This window comes from Octopus sinensis, linkage group LG1 (genome assembly GCF_006345805.1).
Source record: "Octopus sinensis linkage group LG1, ASM634580v1, whole genome shotgun sequence".
Lineage (NCBI taxonomy): Eukaryota > Metazoa > Mollusca > Cephalopoda > Octopoda > Octopodidae > Octopus > Octopus sinensis.
In genome coordinates this window covers 183,744,146-183,765,803 of record NC_042997.1, presented here as the reverse complement: position 1 = coordinate 183,765,803, position 21,658 = coordinate 183,744,146, and the positions used below count along the sequence as shown (strand labels likewise).

The following is a 21,658-nucleotide window of genomic DNA, read 5'->3' as shown; positions in this document are numbered from 1 at the left end:
AATTTTGTATTTCATACTCTCCAGATTTAGAGAACTCCGAGTTTGATATATTCAACTCACACTTGCTGGGATCCAAATGAATGAGGTAACAGGCTTCTTATCAGGCTCCTTTTGATAAAAAGGTCAGAAAATGTTATACCAAAAAGAAATTGCTGATAAAATAAGGATTTCTGGAGCCATTAGGAATATAGGTATGGAATATATGTTCTATCTCAAAATGTATTGTTCAGCTTAACTAGCTTATGTACTAAAAAAACCCTAAAAGCAGATGTCAGCAATCACTATAGTCTAGTGTTCAATGTAATAAAGTTCTTCAACAGTAGAAGCGTAAGAGTAATTTTGAGTCTTTTTGTGATTTCTAGAGGAGTTATGCAAATGTATGTGTAGGAAGCAAAAAAAAAAAAGTGTTGAGCTGCAGTGGTTGTATAAAATGTAATTTTATACAAGATCAAGACAGGAAGTGATATTGCATTAACATTAAGGTAAAACAGTTTTGGAAGGGTAGTCTTGATATAATAAATACATGTCATCTATATTCCTATATTCAATCCTCTATTTGACCATAGTAATAAACAATAATAAAGCTATGTGGATGCATCAACTATACCTCCAAAAATTAAACAAATCTGATAAAACTAATAATCATAGTGATTTCTAACTTGGAAACAAATTTTGTAATAGAGTATAGTTGATTTAATCAATCCCAATAATCAATTGCTATTTATTTTATAGAATCACGAAGAGATGAAAGTCCACCTTGGCAGGATTTGAATGCAGAACTTATAGGGCTGTAACTAAATTACAAGACTTTTTTGTCAAGGTTTCCACAGATTTAGCCATTTACTTTCAAAAATATTCTAAAGTCTCTACACAACAGGATGCCTTTTCCACAAGCTGATATGTTTGAGAGAACAGGGGATCAAAAAAATGAAAAGAAAAAGTATTTTTAAACAATAATCAACTTTAATTCCTTTCGAATGTAATTTTTCCCCATTTAGCAGGAAAATACATTGTAGATGAAGTTAATATTTAAAGAAGGGGGAGGGGAAACTCACTTCAAGATAATTACATTTCAAGAATTAACAAATTAGAAAATTTAGATGAGCATTCAAGAAGGAAATGAGTATGTTACCATCCCATTTCAATCTCAATTGTGATAATCATTCACATATATATATATATATATAAATGATTTATTAAGCAAAGAAAGTTAATTTTTTTAATAATATCCTAAAATTTTACTCAAATAATCACACTAAAAAGAAAAAAAAATTAAGATTAAGATTAGTAACTATGCAGATCAGATATTTAAAAAACAAATGTACTGAGATGTAGAGATATATATCTTGAAGCCTAAATTGGTTTGATTTAGTTATTAAGTACTTACTGAAACAAAAATAACTCCTTCCACACATCGCTCAAGAAATGAGTGAATCTCCCATTGTATTTGTGCCAGCAGTCAAATAGAATCTTTGTTGACTTTTCATTAGAATCTCTTAGAATGTGCACAACATAGCTTTAATTTCCACAAAACAAATTATTACTGAAGATCCAGATTTGCTCAATTTTTTTTTCTCTTTAAATCCATCAAAGAATACAGATAACTACATAAATTTACATCCAAACAGACACTTGAGCAATTCATAGTTCTCAAAGAGGAAGAAAAATAGTTTCTAGAAAATAGCTCAAGAGATTTACACTGATACTTTCTTCCTTTGAAGATCACATGATATTTGCATTGGATTGCTTGACAAATTAAGAGCCATACAAAAGACACTTGATACGAATTCATTGTTGTTTTGTCAACCAGATGCACCTTCTTTAAGAGGTGTTATGTTGCATGTCAAAACATTGAGCAGAGCATAATCAACATTCTTAGTCAATTCAGTTTGGCAAAGGCACTTTCACACGACAAAATGAAAATAAGCAATGTGAGAATTGGAAATTGCTCTAATCAAAACGAAATTTGCTAAATTTATAATTGAATTGTTTAGAAAAAGAGGAAAGTACAGTACAGTTCTCAATGTTAACTTAAATTCAGATCTCAGCGGAGAAGTTTCATGGAAGTTAAGATTAAAAATCATTAACACATAAATATATATTCATTTGAAAAATAAACAACTTTGGAATAATTAATGCAAGGGTTGTAGGAATAACCAAATTTCAAATTAAAAAAAATACCCATAACAAAGATAATGAGTAAGAAATTGATTTGTATTTCAAAGAAAACCTATGATATTAGCAAATATAGAAATTTTTTAACATCAGATGAAGCCACAATTAATTAGAAAATTGTGAGGAAAAAACAGAGGAAAAAAAGTGCGTTAACTTTGCTAAATTAGATTTTAAACTAAGTTCTTTAATTAGTTAAAAAAAAACTTTTTAAAAATCCCATAAATTCTGTTAGAGAAATAACAATGCATTAAAAGCATTGTAATTTATAAATTTTAATTTAATTCTGATGTTTTGTTAGAAAAGAACAACTACATGGCAAATGAGTGGACAACCATCACCAGCCAATCAAAACATTAGCATATTTCCAGTTGTCATCGCAACTTAAAACAAAAAGTTAGAAGGGAAATTTCAGGAAAATCTGTCAGTGTCAGAGTCTGTCATGTTATGAAATGGAGGGTGAATAGTACTTTTTTTCAATCATGCACCTAGAACCAGTCTGTTGTCAAACAAAATCCCTGTTTAATTGTCATTTTCTTTCTTTCTTTTTTTTTTTCACAGGCTAATTATTTGAAGTCCACTTCCAACTAAAGTAAACACAAGTCATTTAATATATTGGGCCATCCACCGAAAGCCCTCTCCATAGCCTTGTCGTTTTAGGATGCTGCACATAAACAGTTCCATAGGTCGGCCATGCAATTCACTGCGGGGGCTAGTACCCTGAAAAGAAATAAAATCAAACTGTAAATAACTGAAAAATAGGGAAAACGTAAGTCATTTACCGTTTTATAATATAAGCTAAGATCTAGGCCAAATCACAAGCCAGTACTTGCAAACTCTTGCAAAACTATGTCTATTTTTTTATCCTTTTTGCATTAAACAAAATGACAATGATAAAGAATTTATTGAAGAGCACTATAATCATACAATAATGAAATGGAATAATATAGTACCATACGAGTGTGATCGTTTGACAGAGCGGCTAACCGGCTTCTGTGCCAGTGGCACATAAAAGGGCACCATTCGAGTGTGATCATTACCAGCATTGCCTTACTGGCACTTGTGCCTGTGTTAGTAGGGTGCCAAGAGCACCATCCGAGTGTGATCGTTGCCAGAGCAGCCAACTGGCTTCCGTATCGGTGACACGTAAAAGGGCACCATTCGAGCACGATCATTACCAACGTCGCCTTACTGGCACCTGTGCTGGTGGCATGTGTAAAAAGATTCGAGCGAGGTCATTGACAGTACTGCCTGACTGGCCCCCGTGCCGGTGGCACATAAAAAGCACCCACAACATTCTCAGAGTGGTTGGCATTAAGAAGGGCATCCAGCTGTAGAAACTCTGCCAGATCAAGATTGGAGCCTGGTGCAGCCTTCTAGTTTGCCAGCCCTCAGTCAAAATCGCCCAACCCATGCTAGCATGGAAAGCGGATGTTAGACAATGATGATGATATTTGAGATTATCTAAAGAGTGATTCCAAGAAATCTAGGCTGGTGCCTCTACTTCAATCAGATTATCTAATTATTTACTCAACCCAACAAGGTAGGTCTCTATGCAGTTGCTCAAGAGCAACAAAATCTCATTGAAAGCACATCTCACCATCTTAAGATTGAAACAGAAACCTTGTGCTGATGCAACACGTGATTTATTCACTCACAAGATTTTGGCTGGCTCAAGTCTATAGTATTACACAGTTACCTAAGTTGCCACAAGGTAGGACTGAATCCCAAACCACTTGATTGGGACCCACAAACTCGAAATTTTAATGTAGGAAAGAGAATCAAAGAACGAGAAAAAGCAACATGAATAACCAATTTCAAAAAGTGCACATATATTAGCTTGTTAATCTAATATTTGTTAATCATTGAGAATATAGTGTAAAAAAAACCTTAACATACAGAAAATTCTGAATTGGGATAGTATAAAGAAAAGTAAGGAAAACAATGAAAATGATGAAATATATTGAAAAGCTAAATGGTAACTCAAAAGTTTGAATTATGAAGTTAACCCCTTTGCTTGTGAAGACATGTTGGGGCAAGCGAAATCGAAATCGAATTGAACCAGCCAGGATCCCTGGTCTGGTGGTACGTAAAAAGCACTATCCGACTCGTGGCCGATGCCAGCACCGCCTCGACTGGCTTCCGTGCCGGTGGCACATAAAATACACCAATCTGACCGTGGCCGTTGCCAGCCCCGCCTGGCACCTGTGCAGGTGGCACGTAAAAAGCACCCACTACACTCACGGAGTGGTTGGCGTTAGGAAGGGCATCCAGCCGTAGAAACATTGCCAAATTAGACTGGAGCCTGGTGCAGCCTTCTGGCTTCCCAGAACCCCGGTCGAACCGTCCAACCCATGCTAGCATGGAGAACGGACGTTAAACGACGATGATGATGATGATGATGTAACTCAAAGTAATTGCAAAATTGTATAGTCTTGAGAAGGAAGATCTAAAAAGGGGATGGAAGAATAAAAAAAAAAAGTTAGAATAAAATATTACCTTTCCTGTTGTTTGAGCATGTAATCCAAAACTAATGCGAATTTCATCTTCACTGGCAGCTCCTGCTTTATCAATTTTATTACCAAGAATTAAAATAGGAGCATTAGCAACTTGTTCATCTGTCAGCAGACTCTGTATTAAGGATTAACAGAAAGGAAAATGCAATTTGAAGGTTAATCTTTATGGTTGGGTTATGTATAAATTATGCATGAGATTTGATAATTCTGCATTTAAACCATACCTATTTGTTCCAGTTAAGAGACTTAATAGTAAATGAGCAAACTAATTATAATGCAGAATATTGGATATAAGAAATGTATCACAATGTAAATAAATGCAAACTGTTCTTATAATAGTTAGAATACATGTCTGTGTTAACATTTAATTGATGCCAGTAATGGTGACTGAAAAACTGATATGAAAAGATGTCCATCACGCATTTTCCTTATTGAATATAACTCCTCAAAGACATTAGCAAAATAACCTGAAAATACCAACTACAAATAATCATTGTTGAGAAGGTTGGATTTTGCTTGCGAAATTCATGTTCCAGCAAATTGATTTTACCTTATGAAGCACAACTGAATCCAAACAGCATGTCTTCGCATGAGTGACTTGACAATACTAATACAGCAATCAAACAAACTGTTTTTGGATAAAATAAATATCAACACTATTGTCAAAAACAAAAGTTCAAATGGGATAAAAATAAAAACAATTTTATGTTATTAGAAACCAAATTAATTTAACTTACATCCAATTCAGCTTTTGCTTCAATGAACCTCTCCTTATCACAAACATCAACAAGAAATACAATACCATCCACTGCTGGGAAATAATCTTTCCAAACTCGTCTAACTATAGAAAGAAAAAAAAATTAATAGATACAATGAAAACTTAATAATAAGATGTAAATTTTCATAGTGATATTACAACTAAACCATCTTAACATATATCTTAAACTTAGAAAATAAATTGTAGAAAAAGGTACTTTATCTACATGGGTAAGTTGCAACTGTCTTGATCATGTTGTGCCCAGCCAGCATGAGAAAAGAAATGTCTGATAAATTACAGAAAAAATAATCCCAACAACAATGTTTAGTATGCTTGTAGAAGTTGTACTATGAAGTTACCATAAGAGTGGTGATGTCAATATCATCATCGTTTAACATCCGTTTTCCAAGCTGGCATGGGTTAGACGGTTCGACTGGGGTCTGGGAAGCCAGGAGGCTGCACCAGGCTCCAGTTTGATCTGGCAGTATTTCTACAGTTGGATGCCCTTCCTAATACCAATCACTCAGAGGGTGTAGTGGGTTTTTTTACGTGCCACTGGCACAGGGGCCAGAGGAGGCTGGCAATGACCACGATCAGTTGGTGCTTTTTACGTGCCACCAGTACAGAAGCCGGTCAAAGCAGCGCTGGCATCGGCCATGTTTGGATGATGCTTTTTACGTGCCATCAGCACGGGGATCAGTAGGTTAATAACTTATCTAATTAAAAACTTGAAAGGGAAACTAAATTGCTTGATATCCCACAGCTTATTTGTCAGTAAGTGAATCAATGGCATAAGATTTTGATCAAGAACTTTTGGTTGAAATTAATCTTATAAACTGAAGGTTTATAAATGACTCCAGCCTAAAATATAGAATTCATTAAAATTTTTTTATTAGAATATGTAAAGCAGAGCAAAAGTAAACAAAATACCTTGTTGATGTCCTCCTAAATCGAATGTTGTAAATCTCATGCCACCCATTGTTAACTCTTCAGACGCTAAAGACAAAAAATGAACATATGAAGAGTTATTAATATTTGGATTAACATTAAGTTTAAATAAACATTGGTCAAGAACATTTTAATTTGAAAATTATGTATTTTTTAAAATAAAAAGGAAAAAAGAGAGAGAAAATGGTCACATGGTTACAAGTAAAAAGAGTAATTTCATGTGTGAGAGAGAGAGGAAAGAGAATGACAAGTATTAAGTTACATGTCAAATGAAAACCAGATGTCTACTTTTAGGAATACTTCAGATTTTTTAATTTTGTAATTTCTGATCTGAGGTTTCAGATGTTAAAAATCTACTGAATATTTGCTAATCATTTCACAAAACTGGAATTAATAAAAGCTCTGCCTTTATTACTTGATTGATAATTTTTTTATTATTCTTCTGTGAGATCAGCCAACCAGAATATTAGTAAATAGTTAATTTTGAATATATAGGCAACAAATTCTATTGGAATTAACTGTACCCTGGAGGACAGAATGGAGGAGGCATGAAAGAAGAAAGCTAAGCAGCAAGATTTGGTGGTAAACTGTTGCAGGAAGGAGCTGTAGAAAAACCATAAGAACAGTATACAGGCTACTGAGAAAGCAGTTAGATGGCTCTGGATTGAAAGAGGTAACTGATGGGTAGGCTGAATGAAGGTATATGTGATAAGATGCAAAATACGTAGTGACTCTACAATACAACACTGATAATGTGGCCAGGTATTGAAAAGTAGGTAGAACTGAATAAATAATTTATTTTGCATGAAGTTTTTCTTTATTATATAAACACATTAGAAATATAAAGTAGTATTTAGAATGTTAAAAATTGCAATTTTGTACAGCAGTTACTAAACAGGTCAACAACCTCTGACTGATGTGTGTGTGTATATATATATATATGTATAATTAAGAGACAGAACCTCCATAAAGTAATTCAGTTAATGAAAGATATCATCAATAATAAAATATAAATTTAAATATATTATTACTAACATTCATCATCATCATCGTTTAGTGTCCGCTTTCCATGCTGGCATGGGTTGGACGGTGCAACTGGGGTCTGGGAAGCCAGAAGGCTGCAACAGGCCCAGTCTGATCTGGCAGTGTTTCTACGACTGGATGCCCTTCCTAACGCCAACCACTCCATGAGTGTAGTGGGTGCTTTTTACGTGCCACCAGCACAGGTGCCAGACGAGGCTGGCAAACGGCCATGATCGGATGGTGCTTTTTACGTGCCACCAAATTTCTATACTAAATAATACTCATTAAAAATAAACACATAACGTGTATTATTTAGTATAGAAATCTTTAGCACAATATTAATAATAATGTCATTTAATGTGTATTTTTTTAAAAGTATTTAGTATAATGTTAAAAATTTTTATTTTATTATAGATAATATCTTTCATTATTAACTGAATTACTTTATGGAGGTTCTGTCTCTTACTCTACTCTTCACTCTTTTATTTGTTTCAGTCATTTGACTGTGGCCAGGCTGGAGCATCGCCTTTAGTCGAGCAAATCGACCCCAGGACTTATTCTTTGTAAGCCTAGTACTTATTCTATCAGTCTCTTTTGCCGAAATCACTAAGTTACGGGGACATAAACACACCAGCATCAGTTGTCAAGCGATGTTGGGGGAACAAACACAGACACACACACATATATATAAATATACATATATACGACAGGCTCTTTCAGTTTCCGTCTACCAAATCCACTCACAAGGCTTTGGTCGGCCTGAGGCTATAGTAGAAGACACTTGCCCAAGGTGCCACGCAGTGGGACTGAACCTAGAACCATGTGGTTTGTAAGCAAGCTACTTACCATTACTAAATTGAGTTTGTTTTCCCCTGTTACCTTGGAATTTATATTCCCTACTATTAATAATTATCATCATCATCATCATCGTTTAACGTCCGCTTTCCATGCTAGCATGGGTTGGACGGTTCAACTGGGGTCTGGCAAGCCCGAAGGCTGCACCAGGCCAGTCAGATCTGGCAGTGTTTCTACAGCTGGATGTCCTTCCTAACGCCAACCACTCCGAGAGTGTAGTGGGTGATTTTATGTGCCACCGACACAGGTGCCAGACGAGGCTGGCAGACGGCCACGCTCGGATGGTGTTTTTTATGTGCCACCGACACATATATATATATATATTCTTTTGTTCTTTTACTTGTCTCAATCATTTGATTGTGGTCATGCAAGAGCACCACCTTAAGAGTTTTAGTCGAAAAATATTGCTCCCAGGACTTATTTCTAAGCCTAGTACTTGGCTATAGTAGAAGACAATTGCCCAAGATGCCATGCAGTGGGGCAAACCAAAATCATGTAGTTGGGAAGCAGGCTTCTTACCATACAGCCCTCTCTCTCTCTCTCTCTATATATATATATATATATATGTATATATATATATATATATATCATCATCATCATCGTTTAACGTCCGCTTTCCGCGCTAGCACGGGTTGGACGGTTCGACCGGGTCTGGGAAGCCAGGGGCCGCTCCAGGCTCCAGTCTGAATCTGGCAGAGTTTCTACGGCTGGATGCCCTTCCTAACGCCAACCACTCCGTGAGTGGATTGGGTGCTTTTTACGTGCCACCTGCACAGGGGCCGGAGGGTCCGGCATCGTCACGATCGGTTCGAGCATTTTAACGTGTCAGCAGCACGGGGGCAACGAGGTCCGGGGTACTTTGGGGATCGGGGTACTTAGAATGGGTAGGGGGTATGTGGAATTGCTGCAGAAAGCAGCCCGGGTCTTTGTAGTCACAGCATATCTCCAGAGATCTCGGTCCTTTGCCATTGCCTCAGTGAGGCCCAATGCTCTGAGGTCATGCTTGACCACCTCATCCCATGTCTTCCTGGGTCTACCTCTCCCCCTGATACCTTCAACTGTTTGGGAGTGGCACTTCTTCACACATCTCTCTTCATCCATCCGCAGCACATGACCATACCATCGCAAGCGTCGCTCTTGCACACCACATCTGATGCTTCTTATATCCAGCATTTCTCTCAGGATACTTACACTGTTTTGCATGCACACTGACACTACACATCCAGCGGATCATGCTAGCTTCATTTCTTTCAAGTCTACGCATGTCTTCTGCAGTCACAGCCCATGTTTCATTACCGTGAAGCATGGCAGTTCGCACACATGCATCATACAATCTACCTTTTGCTCTGAGGGAGAGACCTTTTGTTGCCAGTAGGGGTAGGAGCTTTCTGAACTTTGCCCAGGCTATTCGTATTCTAGTGGTGATACTCTCTGTGCATCCACCTCCGCTACTAACTTGGTCACCCAGGTAGCGGAAACTATCAACTACTTCTAGTTTCTCTCCCTGGAGTGTGATGGAATCTGTTTTCTGAGTGTCTGTTGTGTCTATTGTCCCTGTGCATCTGCCGCACATGAAAGCTATCTTATCTGTTAATTTCCCTTTAATGTTGCTGCACCTCTTATGTGTCTATAACTTACATTGGGTGCATCTTATGGAGTTTCTACCTGTTCCTTTCCTACAGGTTGAGCAGGGCCACCTACCCGAGGGGATGTGTGCTGAGTACCTCTTGCTGCTTACTAATACTTTGGTCTTTGCTACATTTATTCTAAGGCCCTTTGATTCCAACCCTTGCTTCCACACCCGAAATTTCTCTTCTAGTTCCGGTAGTGATTCTGCTATGAGAGCTAGGTCATCGGCATAGAGGAGCTCCCAGGGGCATCCCGTTTTGAATTCCTCTGTTATTGCCTGAAGGACTATGATGAATAAAAGGGGACTGAGGGCTGAGCCCTGGTGCACACCTACTTCTACCCGGAATTCTTCACTATATTCGTTGCCAATCCTAACCTTGCTGACAGCCTCTCTGTATAGAGCCTGTACAGCCCTTATTAGCCATTCTTCAATCTCCAGTTTCCGCATCGACCACCAGATAAGGGAACGGGGAACCCTGTCAAAGGCTTTCTCCAAGTCTACAAAAGCTATGTAGAGGGGTTTATCTTTAGCTAGGTACTTCTCCTGCAGTTGTCGGACCAGGAATATAGCATCAGTGGTGCTTCTACCTGGTACAAAACCGAACTGCATTTCATCTAAACAAATTCTCTCCCTAATGAGATTGGTTATGACCTTCTCTGAGACCTTCATCACCTGGTCCAACAGTTTGATACCTCTGTAGTTATTTCTATCTAGAGCATCACCCTTACCCTTGTAGCAGTTGACTATGGTGCTGCTGCACCAGTCATTGGGTATGACTCCATTGTGAACTACCTGGTTTACAATGCGGGTGACTATGGCATAGCCCACATAGCCAGCTGTTTTAAGCATCTCAGCACTGATTCCTGATAGGCCAGGGGCTTTGCCTGGTTTCATATCCTTAATTGCCTTATCTACAAGGGAGCTGTCTATTCGGGTAGCTGGTCCCTCTACTGGGTCAACATTTGGCAGGCTCTCCTCCTCCCATTCATTCTCCTCATTCAGCAGTCTTTCATAATGGCTTCTCCAAGCCTCTTTCTTTTCACTAGTAGTAAAAGCAAGTGCCCCATCATCCATGCGGACACATTTCTCTCCTATAACATCGCTATTTTCTCTGACACACTGTCTGGCAATCCGAAATACTTCAGCTCTTTGATCCTCGCGACGCTGGACATTGGCAAACTTCTTCTTTTCTGCTACATCTTTGGCAATGTATACCTGCCGCCCAGCCTCCCTTTTGGCTATCTGGTACAGTTCCCTGCTGCCCCCATCCTTCCAGGCCCGTCTCTTTTCACAGATGGCTTTATCTACTGCACTATTCCACCACCACGTAATTCTAGGTCTGGAAGGGACTTTGCACCATCCACAGACTTGGTCTGTGGCACTCAACAAGCTGTCCCGTAGGAATTCCCAGCTACCTTCTATGTCTGACGTCTGAAGCTCCTCCTCCCTCTCATCAAATTTCTTGATGAGTATGTCCCTAAATTTCTGACCATGCGAAGGGTTCTTTAGCCTCCAAATCCTTCTTTTCTGGATTGGTTTGTTTCTTGGAGTCCTTCTGGCCTCAAGCTTAAAGTCACTGATGATTAGTCTATGCTGAGGGATACATTCTTCACCCGGGAGGGTCTTTGTATTCAAGAGCAACCCTGCATCCCGTTGTCTGGTGAGGATGAAGTCTATTTGGCTAGCGGAGTCTCCTGACTGATAAGTTATAAGGTGGCAGACTGGCTTCTTGAAGTTAGTGTTGCAGATTGAAAGGTTACATGCATCACAGAATTCCAGCAGTCTAGTTCCCTCATCATTTCTGGTGCCAATACCATAGCCACCATGTACCCCAGTGAAGATACCCGATTCCCGCCCAACATGCCCATTAAAATCTCCACCTACAAAGATGAGGTCCTTGTTACTAGTCTTTGAAGTAGCCTGCAGAAGGGTATCATAAAAGTTGTCCTTCTGATCATTTGGTAGTCCCGCTTGTGGGGCATAGGCTGAGATAATCATAGCTGTGCCACTCTGTAGGACCAACCTGAGCTTAAGCACTCTATCACAAACCCTGACAACCTCTATGACCTTATCCACCCATTCCTCCGCAAGGAGAATGCCTACACCCCCTACACCTTCCGCGTTACCTTGCCAGTAGAGTTTGTACCTAAGTGCCTTGCCCGTGAGGACCCTAGCCGAAGCATCTCTCCATCTTACCTCTTGTATGCAGCATACATCAACCTGTCTTCTCTCTAGCATCTCTACAATCTCACTAGACTTGCCTGTCAATGTACCAACATTGATAGTGCCAACTCTGAAAACTGGGAAGGAGATGTGGGGGGGGGGGGGAGACGGGGGGGATTCGGCGCCTGAGAAGAGGAGGGTTGTTTATATATATATATATATAGATATATATATATATATATAGATAGAGAGAGAGCAATACAATATTATCAATATATCCCAGGACATTTATTCCACCATGTCTTTTTCAAAGGGACTGTGGAACCAATATGGATATAAAGATTAAGAAAGTTGAAAAAAGATTTAAAATATTTTTTTTTGTTATCCTACCTACACATGATGATGATGTGTATTACACCACAGAGATTAAGTATTTAGAATTATATTATGCCAGAAATTATGATTCTTTTAAACACAATAGTCACTAAATATGCCATCAGTCTCTGACTGAATGTCCCTTTTAACCATATTCGAAATAAATTTATATATTATAGATATGCATAACATGAAGAGATGTGGTGTCTCAACCATAATGCAATCAACCCATGTAGAGGCATGAAAAAAAAAAGAAAAGAAAAAAAGATGATATGGGATAGAGGAGGGGTTTTAGTCCTCTTGTAGATAATCTTTCTGATGTTGGAAACAAGATAAAATGCACCCAGTCTATGTTGTAAAGTTACTGGTTATGAAAAAGATATCTGGCCATAGAAACCACACCACAAGAAAATTAGTTTTCTTATTGTAACATAAACTAAATGACGAGAGACTGCAACAGCAGGTGAAATGACGTTCAAACCATGAAAACAAATGACGTCAATATTTTGCTGATGACAATGATTTATATTTTTAATGATATATATGAAAACAAGTCAATTACCATAAAAAAGATAAAAATAGAACATACAATTTTCAAAAAATAAAATTTAATAAACTTGTAAGTAGCAATAAAAAAAAATGCATATTGAATATGAGATTATCTTACTGGGATGTAATGTTGGTACATGTTGTGCCATTCGCTCATCTTTGAGCATGTGTAATAATGTAGTCTTTCCAGCATTGTCCAGGCCAAGAAATACGAGTTTGCCAGATTTTTTATACAAACCTGAAAACAAAAATAAAACTAAGTTATACTTTAAAGAAAATTTTGCTTTCCTTTGTTTCTCTATACAAGCTTTAATTTAAAATGTCTGTACAAGAGAATTAACATTTTAATGATGTATCTCAAAACATTTCATAAATACAAAAGTCATTATTGAAATGAAATTAAACACTTCTACCAAATGTTTGCCCCTACTCAGAGATAAGAATAATAGATATGGGTTTGTGTCCCACAAATACAGGAAAACCTACTTTTTCCATTGAGGGCGTATATGCCCCATTATTAAACTATTTTCTTCAGTCATTACACAGTGATTGCTTACAAGATTTAAGCTTATAAAATACTATTATTATTATTTACAGAATTATAAAAATCAACGCTGTGTACCAAAACCATTGCTGAAAAGGAACAGTAGTAAAATAGTATTTAACTAGCAGAGTAACTGCATCAAAAATATCCCGATCCAATGAACAGGTGAAAAATTTCAGTGGTAAAATTACTAGAGAATATTGATTTTTAATTTATGTTAAAAACTGTCCTTGCTTCCAATAGCTTTTCAATAAACTCAACATAAATAAAATAAGGATCTTGCCATCAAATTACTCTCCAAATGTGATGAGATAAATATTATTGCATCTAAGCTTGACATTGTCTAAAATAAATTTCATACTGAAACATCATCATTTAACGTCTGCTTTCCATGCTAGCTTGGGTTGGGCGATTTGTCTAAGGTCTGGCGAACCAGATGGCTGCACCAGGCTCCAATCTGATCTGGCAGAGTTTCTACAGCTGGATGCCCTTCCTAACGCCAACCACTCCAAGAGTGTAGTAGGTGCTTTTACGTGCCACTGGCACGAGGGCAAGCTAGGCGGTACTGGCAATGGCCATGCTCAAATGGTGCTTTTTATGTGCCACCTGCACAGGAGCCAGTCCAGCATCACTGGCCACAACCTCGCTTGAATGTTTTTTGAAACCTGAATATGAAAAAAGTCCAAGTCAGTAGTTATTAACCATTACTTATTTACCTATGAAATCCTTTGATTACTACTTTATCTGGTGGATACCCATGGCCATTCGATGTTTTTCATAGATACTTCTTTCAAAAATTCCCTTTTTGCTTTTCATACATTAACTCGTGTAGGTCAATGCCGTTTCTTGCAATAAATACATCTAAGGCAAAATTTTTTCATCACCCCTTAAGAGACTATTGTGGGTCCCCAATTTACTATTTTGCCAACATGGATCCTCAAAAATCTTATATGGACCCTTAAGGGTCATATGGGTCCCAGTTGAAAACTACTATTCTAAATTAAAAGTGTATTTTCTTATTATGTTCATAGTTATTGTTTTGGTTGTTAGTGGTTCTTTTCCTTTACAGTGTCTCTGTTCCAGTAGAAAGAAACAAACCCTTTATTACACTCTGAAGCCTAAACTGGTAATAAGGATTGTTAATTCCTCAAAGAATTTAATAAACATTTCAAGTGTGTAGCCAAAATGAATCCAAAGATTAATTTTTCATTGAAAACCATGCTAATAAAGTACAAGTACTGCAACTCTTAAGACAGGTATTAATTTGAATAAGAATTTAATGGATATTATGAAGCTCTATTATAATGCACTCTCAAACTTATTTGAAATGAGGTTTTCTCAAGTAAGGGCAATAGCTAAGTAGAAGTTTACTAAAGACAAGATAATTTGTGAACTTATATATTTGAAAGTAAGTCTAGTTAATAGGCTTTTAGTATCTCCACAATTAATAGTTTTAATTATACTTCAACAAAACTGGATAAAGCAAAATTGCAGACTTATCACCAAACAAAGCCTGAGTAGAATAATAATTAAAAAAATTTTTTTTTAAAACCCAATTCTAAAGGCATTTTAAACCGAAAATGAAAAAATGATTTGGCATATTATTTTTTCATTATGCTGAAAGATTACCAGTGTCTCAAAACTGCTACATTTTAAAGATTATGAAGTAGAAATTCTTAATTTTTTTATTTTTAAAAGTTATTTCCAGTTGGTTCATGTCAAGATAAGGTCATTATTCATTTAAGCACTTGGCCAAAGGGATGTATGTTTTGTTACTTTTATTACTCCGAGTCACAGCTCCAACATGCCTGAAACCAGCATATTAGTGACATCTAATACACAATAAGCTGAAACGGGTTAAGAATGAAATTAATCAAAAACAGATGAACAAAATCAAAGAAATTTTTCTCTGTCTCTCCATGAAGAGATGAAGAGAAAAATAATAGTATTATTATTACAAATGAAACTTCTAACTGTATAAGACAATATCTTTATCTTTGTTTTAAGATTTTACTTGTTTCAATCATTTGACTGCGGCCATGCTGGGGCACCACCTTGAAGGGTTTTAGTCGAATGAACTTACCCTAGAACTTGTTATTTTTTTGAAGCCTAATACTTATTCTAGCAGTCTCTTTTGCTGAACTGCTAAATTACAGGGATGTAAACACACCACAATCGGTTGTTAAGCTATGGTGGGTTACAAACACACACACAATAGGCTTCTTTCAGTTTCTATCTACCAAATCCACTCACAAGGCTTTGGTTGGCCCAAGGCTATAGTAGAAGACACTTGCCCAGGGTGCCACACAGTGGGACTGAACCCAGAATCAAATGGTTGAGAAGCAAGCTTCTTACCCTGCAGTTATGCCTGGTGTGGGTGCTAACACATCAAATATCCTTAACACCATCTTATCCAGACCCATGTCCAAATTGTTTGACACCTACCAATATCTATCCACTATTTTCTGTGCATCACTAACCACCATTGCTCCTAATCTTTGTCAAGTTTGCTTGTTTGATAGCATGTCAGTCTGCTTGTGGTACCTCAGAAACTACTGAAGTTAGGTCACATTTTTTGTGTCAAAGCATTTAGACCTTTTCTTTCTTATGATTTGACATCAAAGTTATTTTCTAACATTTTAATGCTCCCTAATTTAAATATGTTAACTACTATTATGTAGATCAACAGTTAAAAATGTCATGCATCAGATGAATAACAATACTTATGGAAAATTAAATGCAATAGAATGAAAACAAAATTCTTGTGAATTCTTTCAGATACTGTTGATTACAATAGTCATGAGTGCAAAATATTCAAGTAATGACCACATACATAGAAACAAATCTTCTATTATTTATATTACCTAAGTTAGTAAATGATACAAGGTCAAATACATCTGATAATTTAATGGGATCTGAATGTATTCATCATCATCATTATCATCGTTTAATGTCCGTTTTCCGTGCTCGCACGGGTTGGATGGTTCAACTGGGGTCTGGAAAGTCAGGAGGCTGCACCAGGTTCCAGTCTGAACTGGTAGTGTTTCTACAGCTGGATGCCCTTCCTAACGCCAACCACTCCGTGAGTGTAGTGGGTGCTTTTTACGTGTCAGGGAAGGCTGGCAGCGGCCACGAATGGTTGGTGCTTTTTACGTTGCCACCAGCACAGAAGCCAGTTAAGGTGGCACTGGCATCGGCCACGTTCAGATGGTGCTTTTTACGTACCACCGGCACAAAGTAAGTAGCAAAGAATTAATCATCCTCATCACTGTTTTAACATCTCCTTATTCATGCTCATATGGAATTTGTTGAGGCAGATTTTCTACAGCTGGATGTCCTTCCTGTTGCCATAACTCACCTGTTTCTAAGCAAGGTAATATTTCACTGTGGCCAGACATGTTTACACAGAAGATTGGAGATGAATATCATCACTTGTAGGATGGTGATGCTTCTTTACAACTATCACACAATGTCAGGACAAAGAGAAACAAACACACATGTACAATGAGCTTCATTTAATTTCTGTTCAATGAACCCACTTACAAGGATTTGGTTAGCCCAGGGTTATTGTGGAAGACACAAAGTGCAGTTCAGTGGAACTGAACTCAAAACCACATGATTGAGAAGTAGACTTTTACACCACACAGCCATGCCAGCACCTCACAAAATTTTAAACTGTTCTTTGGTATGTATGAAAGGAAAGTTTAAATTCAAGATTAGCAGAACCGTAGCACTTATTTTCTATTTGATTCTATAATTTAAGTTGCTAGAGTAAAAACAAACAAAAACTTAAATTAGTTATAAAGTGATTTTTCTGCCTGAAAAACTAAGATATAACTACACTTATTGGCAACATGCCACATAATTAGTACATATAATGAGGCTTTCAAACTGGTAACACTACAATTCTTTAACTAAACTTTCTGGTACACAAACCAATTAGTCATTAATAAATAATTTATCACGTGACATATATTAGATATTGTACTCTTTTTACATAAATAAAACTGAATTGCTAACTTGAGATTTTCAATTGAAATAAGTTTGTTTGACATAACTGCAGAAAAATATGCAAAATTTAAATTCCTCTAAAATGATACCAGTCATAGATAAATAAAGCACGATATCAGAAATTCTATTTAATTTACATTCCATTTGGATACGTGTAGTTTGTTTTAAACTGATCTTTAAAAGAAAATTAAGCTTTCTAGATTAAGTAAAAATATAGGGAAATTACTTAACTGAATGATATACATTATTTTAGAATTTAATTTTAGGTGAGTATGATCAATTTGAAATTCTCTTTGCAAGGTTTTACATTTTAGTGGTCTTAAGCGCATTTTGCACCATATTTTCTTTTGCACCAGTGGTCTGATTTAAAAAAAAAATTTTTTTAACCATATACACGTGTTAGTTCTCTACATAAACTACCACATTGATTTATAGCAGTGGTTCCCAACATGTGCTCCACAAAGGTAGGACTGGGGTGGGTGGGTGGGTCTGAGAACTAAATTCAAAATTTCATATATAAGGATAAGCATTTGTGATTTTTCTTGTTCAGCTTATCTTTCAGATTATATAATCTGTCATGGCTTCTTTTTCACAAAAAAATATTTTATGGAGGACATTGCTCCAATCATGGAGATGACAGTGACTTGCACCCATGACATCTGTGTTCTGTACATTTCCTAAAATTCGAATAATGTGGGTTGAACCACAGTAATGTGAAACTCCATTAAAGAAACAAAAATCACCAATGTTGAAACCAGTACTATTTTTCAATTGTTGATATTGTTTTTGAAATATGAGGATTTATTGAGTATCTTGAATTAATTTATATTTACTTTTTTTTAATCTTAAAAATAATCACATACAGGCATATGGATTTGATTTACTAACATCAGTTACAAAACCTTAATAGTATTTCATTTAAAATTTAAATTGTAGTGTTCTTTATTTTGTTTTTATTCATGTACACCAATAATGCAAATCTAAATATAATTTCATAAATATAAGTCCTTGGTTTTGTGGTGAATTTGACACTTTCTTTAGTAATTTCTCTAAGTTTAGCATAGAAGTACTAGTCCATGCAAGTGTCTAAAAGGAAGAACATGGACGTTAAATATGATGATCGATAGAAAAATATGAGAATATATAGATAATAAATCACTGCACAAAATTTATGTGTTCGATTACCAATGCAAGGATGGGGTGTTTGTAAAAATACAATTCCAGTAAAAGATGGTGTTGAGTTACATAATGCTGAGAATCACTGCAAGAGTGGGTGGTCAAATATGGCAATAAAAATCATACTCCAAACTGAATTCAACAAGAACTGACATCCAGAGCCTTGCTATTTTGCATTCATACTTTTTTTTATTCCTAATGGAGGCAATAGCTTTTTCACAGCTGGATACCCTTCCTACTGATGACAACTTCTGTGGTAAATAGTACTTATTTATTGATAAAATATAAGCCTTGAAATAAATCATAACAGTAGTTCCAAATTTTTCACATTTTCAGCAGCTGGATCAGTTGTAAAAATAGATCTTGCAAAGATTAAGTGAAAATAATGAGTTACTTGCTCCTGAAAGACTATTTGTTCACACGATCATTCCTATGCTCTTATATTTTATCTAATATATAAAAGAGGTGTGTGTTCACATGCTTTTATTTTTTTTTAAGCACGAACACTGTTAAATCTTCAAAAGAAATTTTATTTGAATGTCTCGTTTCTAAAATATAACGTTGCTGTAGGTTTCTGACCAACAAAATCTGTTTGGTCACTTAACCTAAACTCTATACAGAGAACATTCTCAGTTTTCTGGTTATAACACACACACACACACTATGTCACTCGTTTGTAAGATACCAGTTATTGAGAAACGAACTCAACTGTAGCAGTAAGCTATCCTCAACAGTAATAAATTAGTAAAATGAAAGAGATCAATCGAAATCACATTACTATTATTACTGGTAGTAGTTTGAGCATTCTTAAATATTAAACCCTCCATCAATTTGATAAACATAATGATTAAGTATTTTTTTCTTCTTACCCATAAAATTTAGGATGTTGGTAATCCATTCAATCATAAACATACTTGAGACCTAATAGTAAAAATAAAATGAAATTATGAATATAAATCATAAAATATAAAATTATACAATGTAAACAAAAAAAGTTCTTATACCAAAGTAAATATACAAACGTACAAAGAGATTTACGAAAACCAGTTTAATAATTTGAATAACTCGAATTTTTTATGTTATACTCGTGACAGGATTAGCGGAAACAAAAAGAAACCTTTATTAAAGATGTGTAATGAACTAAACGATGACAGACAACTGAAGTTGACTAGCTAGTTGCAGAAATGCTGTAATGCAAAGAATTTAGGTTTATTGACACAAATTTAAGTATGCGATATATTAAAATTGAAAATATTTAAACCCATTCAGCCAAAATGATAAAAAAAAAAGTTGGATTATTATCTGAAGTGTGATAAGGTAATGAAATCTGGTTAAAAACTAGTTGCATCTGAGCAACTGATATTTATTTTCACATGAATGTGACAGAAATAACTATGAAGTGTATAATTATCATCTGCAAATAATTGTTTAAAATAAATTAACAATTTCCCATAAATTAAAGCAAAACACATCTAAAATACAACCTAGTTCACAGTGAATTAACAATAAAAAGTAAAAGAAACGATATTGAGATTAATCGTAATGAAATTGATAGGCGTTCATGTTGACATAAGTAAAACGGAGACTGAATAACAATTTACGATTTGTCGACAATCTTGTATACGATTAAACCTGTTTGTAAACAATCTTAACTCATTACTATCACAGTGTAGGGTGGGGATATTTCCCCTTTTTATGCTGATTCGTCAAAAAGTTAGTATCGAAGGCGATCTTCACCAGAATTGTCTTTTGAAGAGAGCAACTAACAATACAGTAATAAGTATTCATTTAATTATATCAACTATGAACGTTATATATATAAAGATAAGAATAATAAATTCACATATAACAGATTTTGTTCTTTACAATTCTCGTTTACTGTTTAGATTAGATAAGGAGAGCCACAAAATAATTAGTTTCAATAGGAATTTCCGAAAATAATTTGAAATACAACTGAATGGAAATCCTTTAAATTTCCATAATTTATATGTTACTCAGCTAACATGAACAAAAGAGATACTCAAATACGTATACAAAGTTCAAAGTTGAAAACTAGATACGAATTCAATCACAAGATGAATTTTTTGACACTTATATTCATGAAGGGGAAAAGAAACTTTTGCCAAAAATTAAACAGAAGTTTGCGTTTAATGAGTCTGGTAACTGATCGTTTATCTTGTCTAATTCGCTCATCAAGAACATGTCTCATAATCAAAGATTATAATTCAGTAAAGTAATAAACGTATTGGCGAAATATTTTAGCGTACGCCCAGTTACGAATCACAATCTCTAAAGTTGACACCCAATCCTAAGTCGTATGTACAGCTTCTATCTGCAAGTGAAGTATAAATACATACGTAGACGAGAAGAGGAGAGATAGGTCGAATTATGTGGTGAAATATTTGTCATATTTTGAATTTAACGAGAACAAAAGAGAGGAGGAAACAGCTGAATTTTATTTTTAAAACAATTGAGATGAAGAACTGGTATGATCATAAGCATTTTAATTAGATAATTACATAACTTTAAATATTTCTTTTGAGTAGATAGATAAATATATGTAAGGTATAGGTAACTAGTGATATATTCAATGTATTCAATTACATCTGTTGATATATATGTATATATAATATATATATATACATATGTACGTCAACAGTTCTTTAAATTATCGGACTAATATAGAGCATAAATTTGAGAAAGCGTTAAGTTAAAACGAAATTATTAATAGGAAATACTCGATGAACATTAACAAGAATTAAAACAGCTATTTCATGGCCCCAAAAAATAATCCCACAAAGTTCTGTGTAAAAATTGTGAAGCGACTTAATTCATTTACCTTTCGTTGGGTTTGCACATCAAAACAAAATGGCTGCACTAATTGTAGGCGAGGACCGAAGTGAATTTGAGCGAAGCAATTTTATTGGTCGATATTTTCC

The 21,658-nt window shown here is 35.7% G+C and overlaps 1 protein-coding gene across 2 annotated transcripts; it reads right to left on the bottom strand.

The window, feature by feature from the left end:
- Positions 1-941: 941 nt before the first annotated feature.
- Positions 942-21,657, bottom strand: LOC115210396 (GTP-binding protein SAR1b). Of its 2 annotated transcripts, none has more exons than XM_029778991.2 (7): positions 21,559-21,657; positions 19,589-19,640; positions 13,107-13,226; positions 6,376-6,441; positions 5,426-5,529; positions 4,672-4,803; positions 942-2,892 (listed from the first exon to the last, which is right to left on the bottom strand). In XM_029778991.2, the coding sequence occupies exons 2-7, from the start codon at positions 19,629-19,631 to the stop codon at positions 2,776-2,778; spliced, it is 582 nt and encodes a 193-aa protein (XP_029634851.1). In that variant the 5' UTR covers positions 19,632-19,640; positions 21,559-21,657; the 3' UTR covers positions 942-2,775. The 2 variants fall into 2 exon arrangements, with proteins under 2 accessions (XP_029634851.1, XP_036363465.1); XM_036507572.1 differs by lacking the exon at positions 942-2,892 and adding an exon at positions 4,154-4,179 and having other exon boundaries at positions 4,575-4,803.
- Position 21,658: the final 1 nt, after the last annotated feature.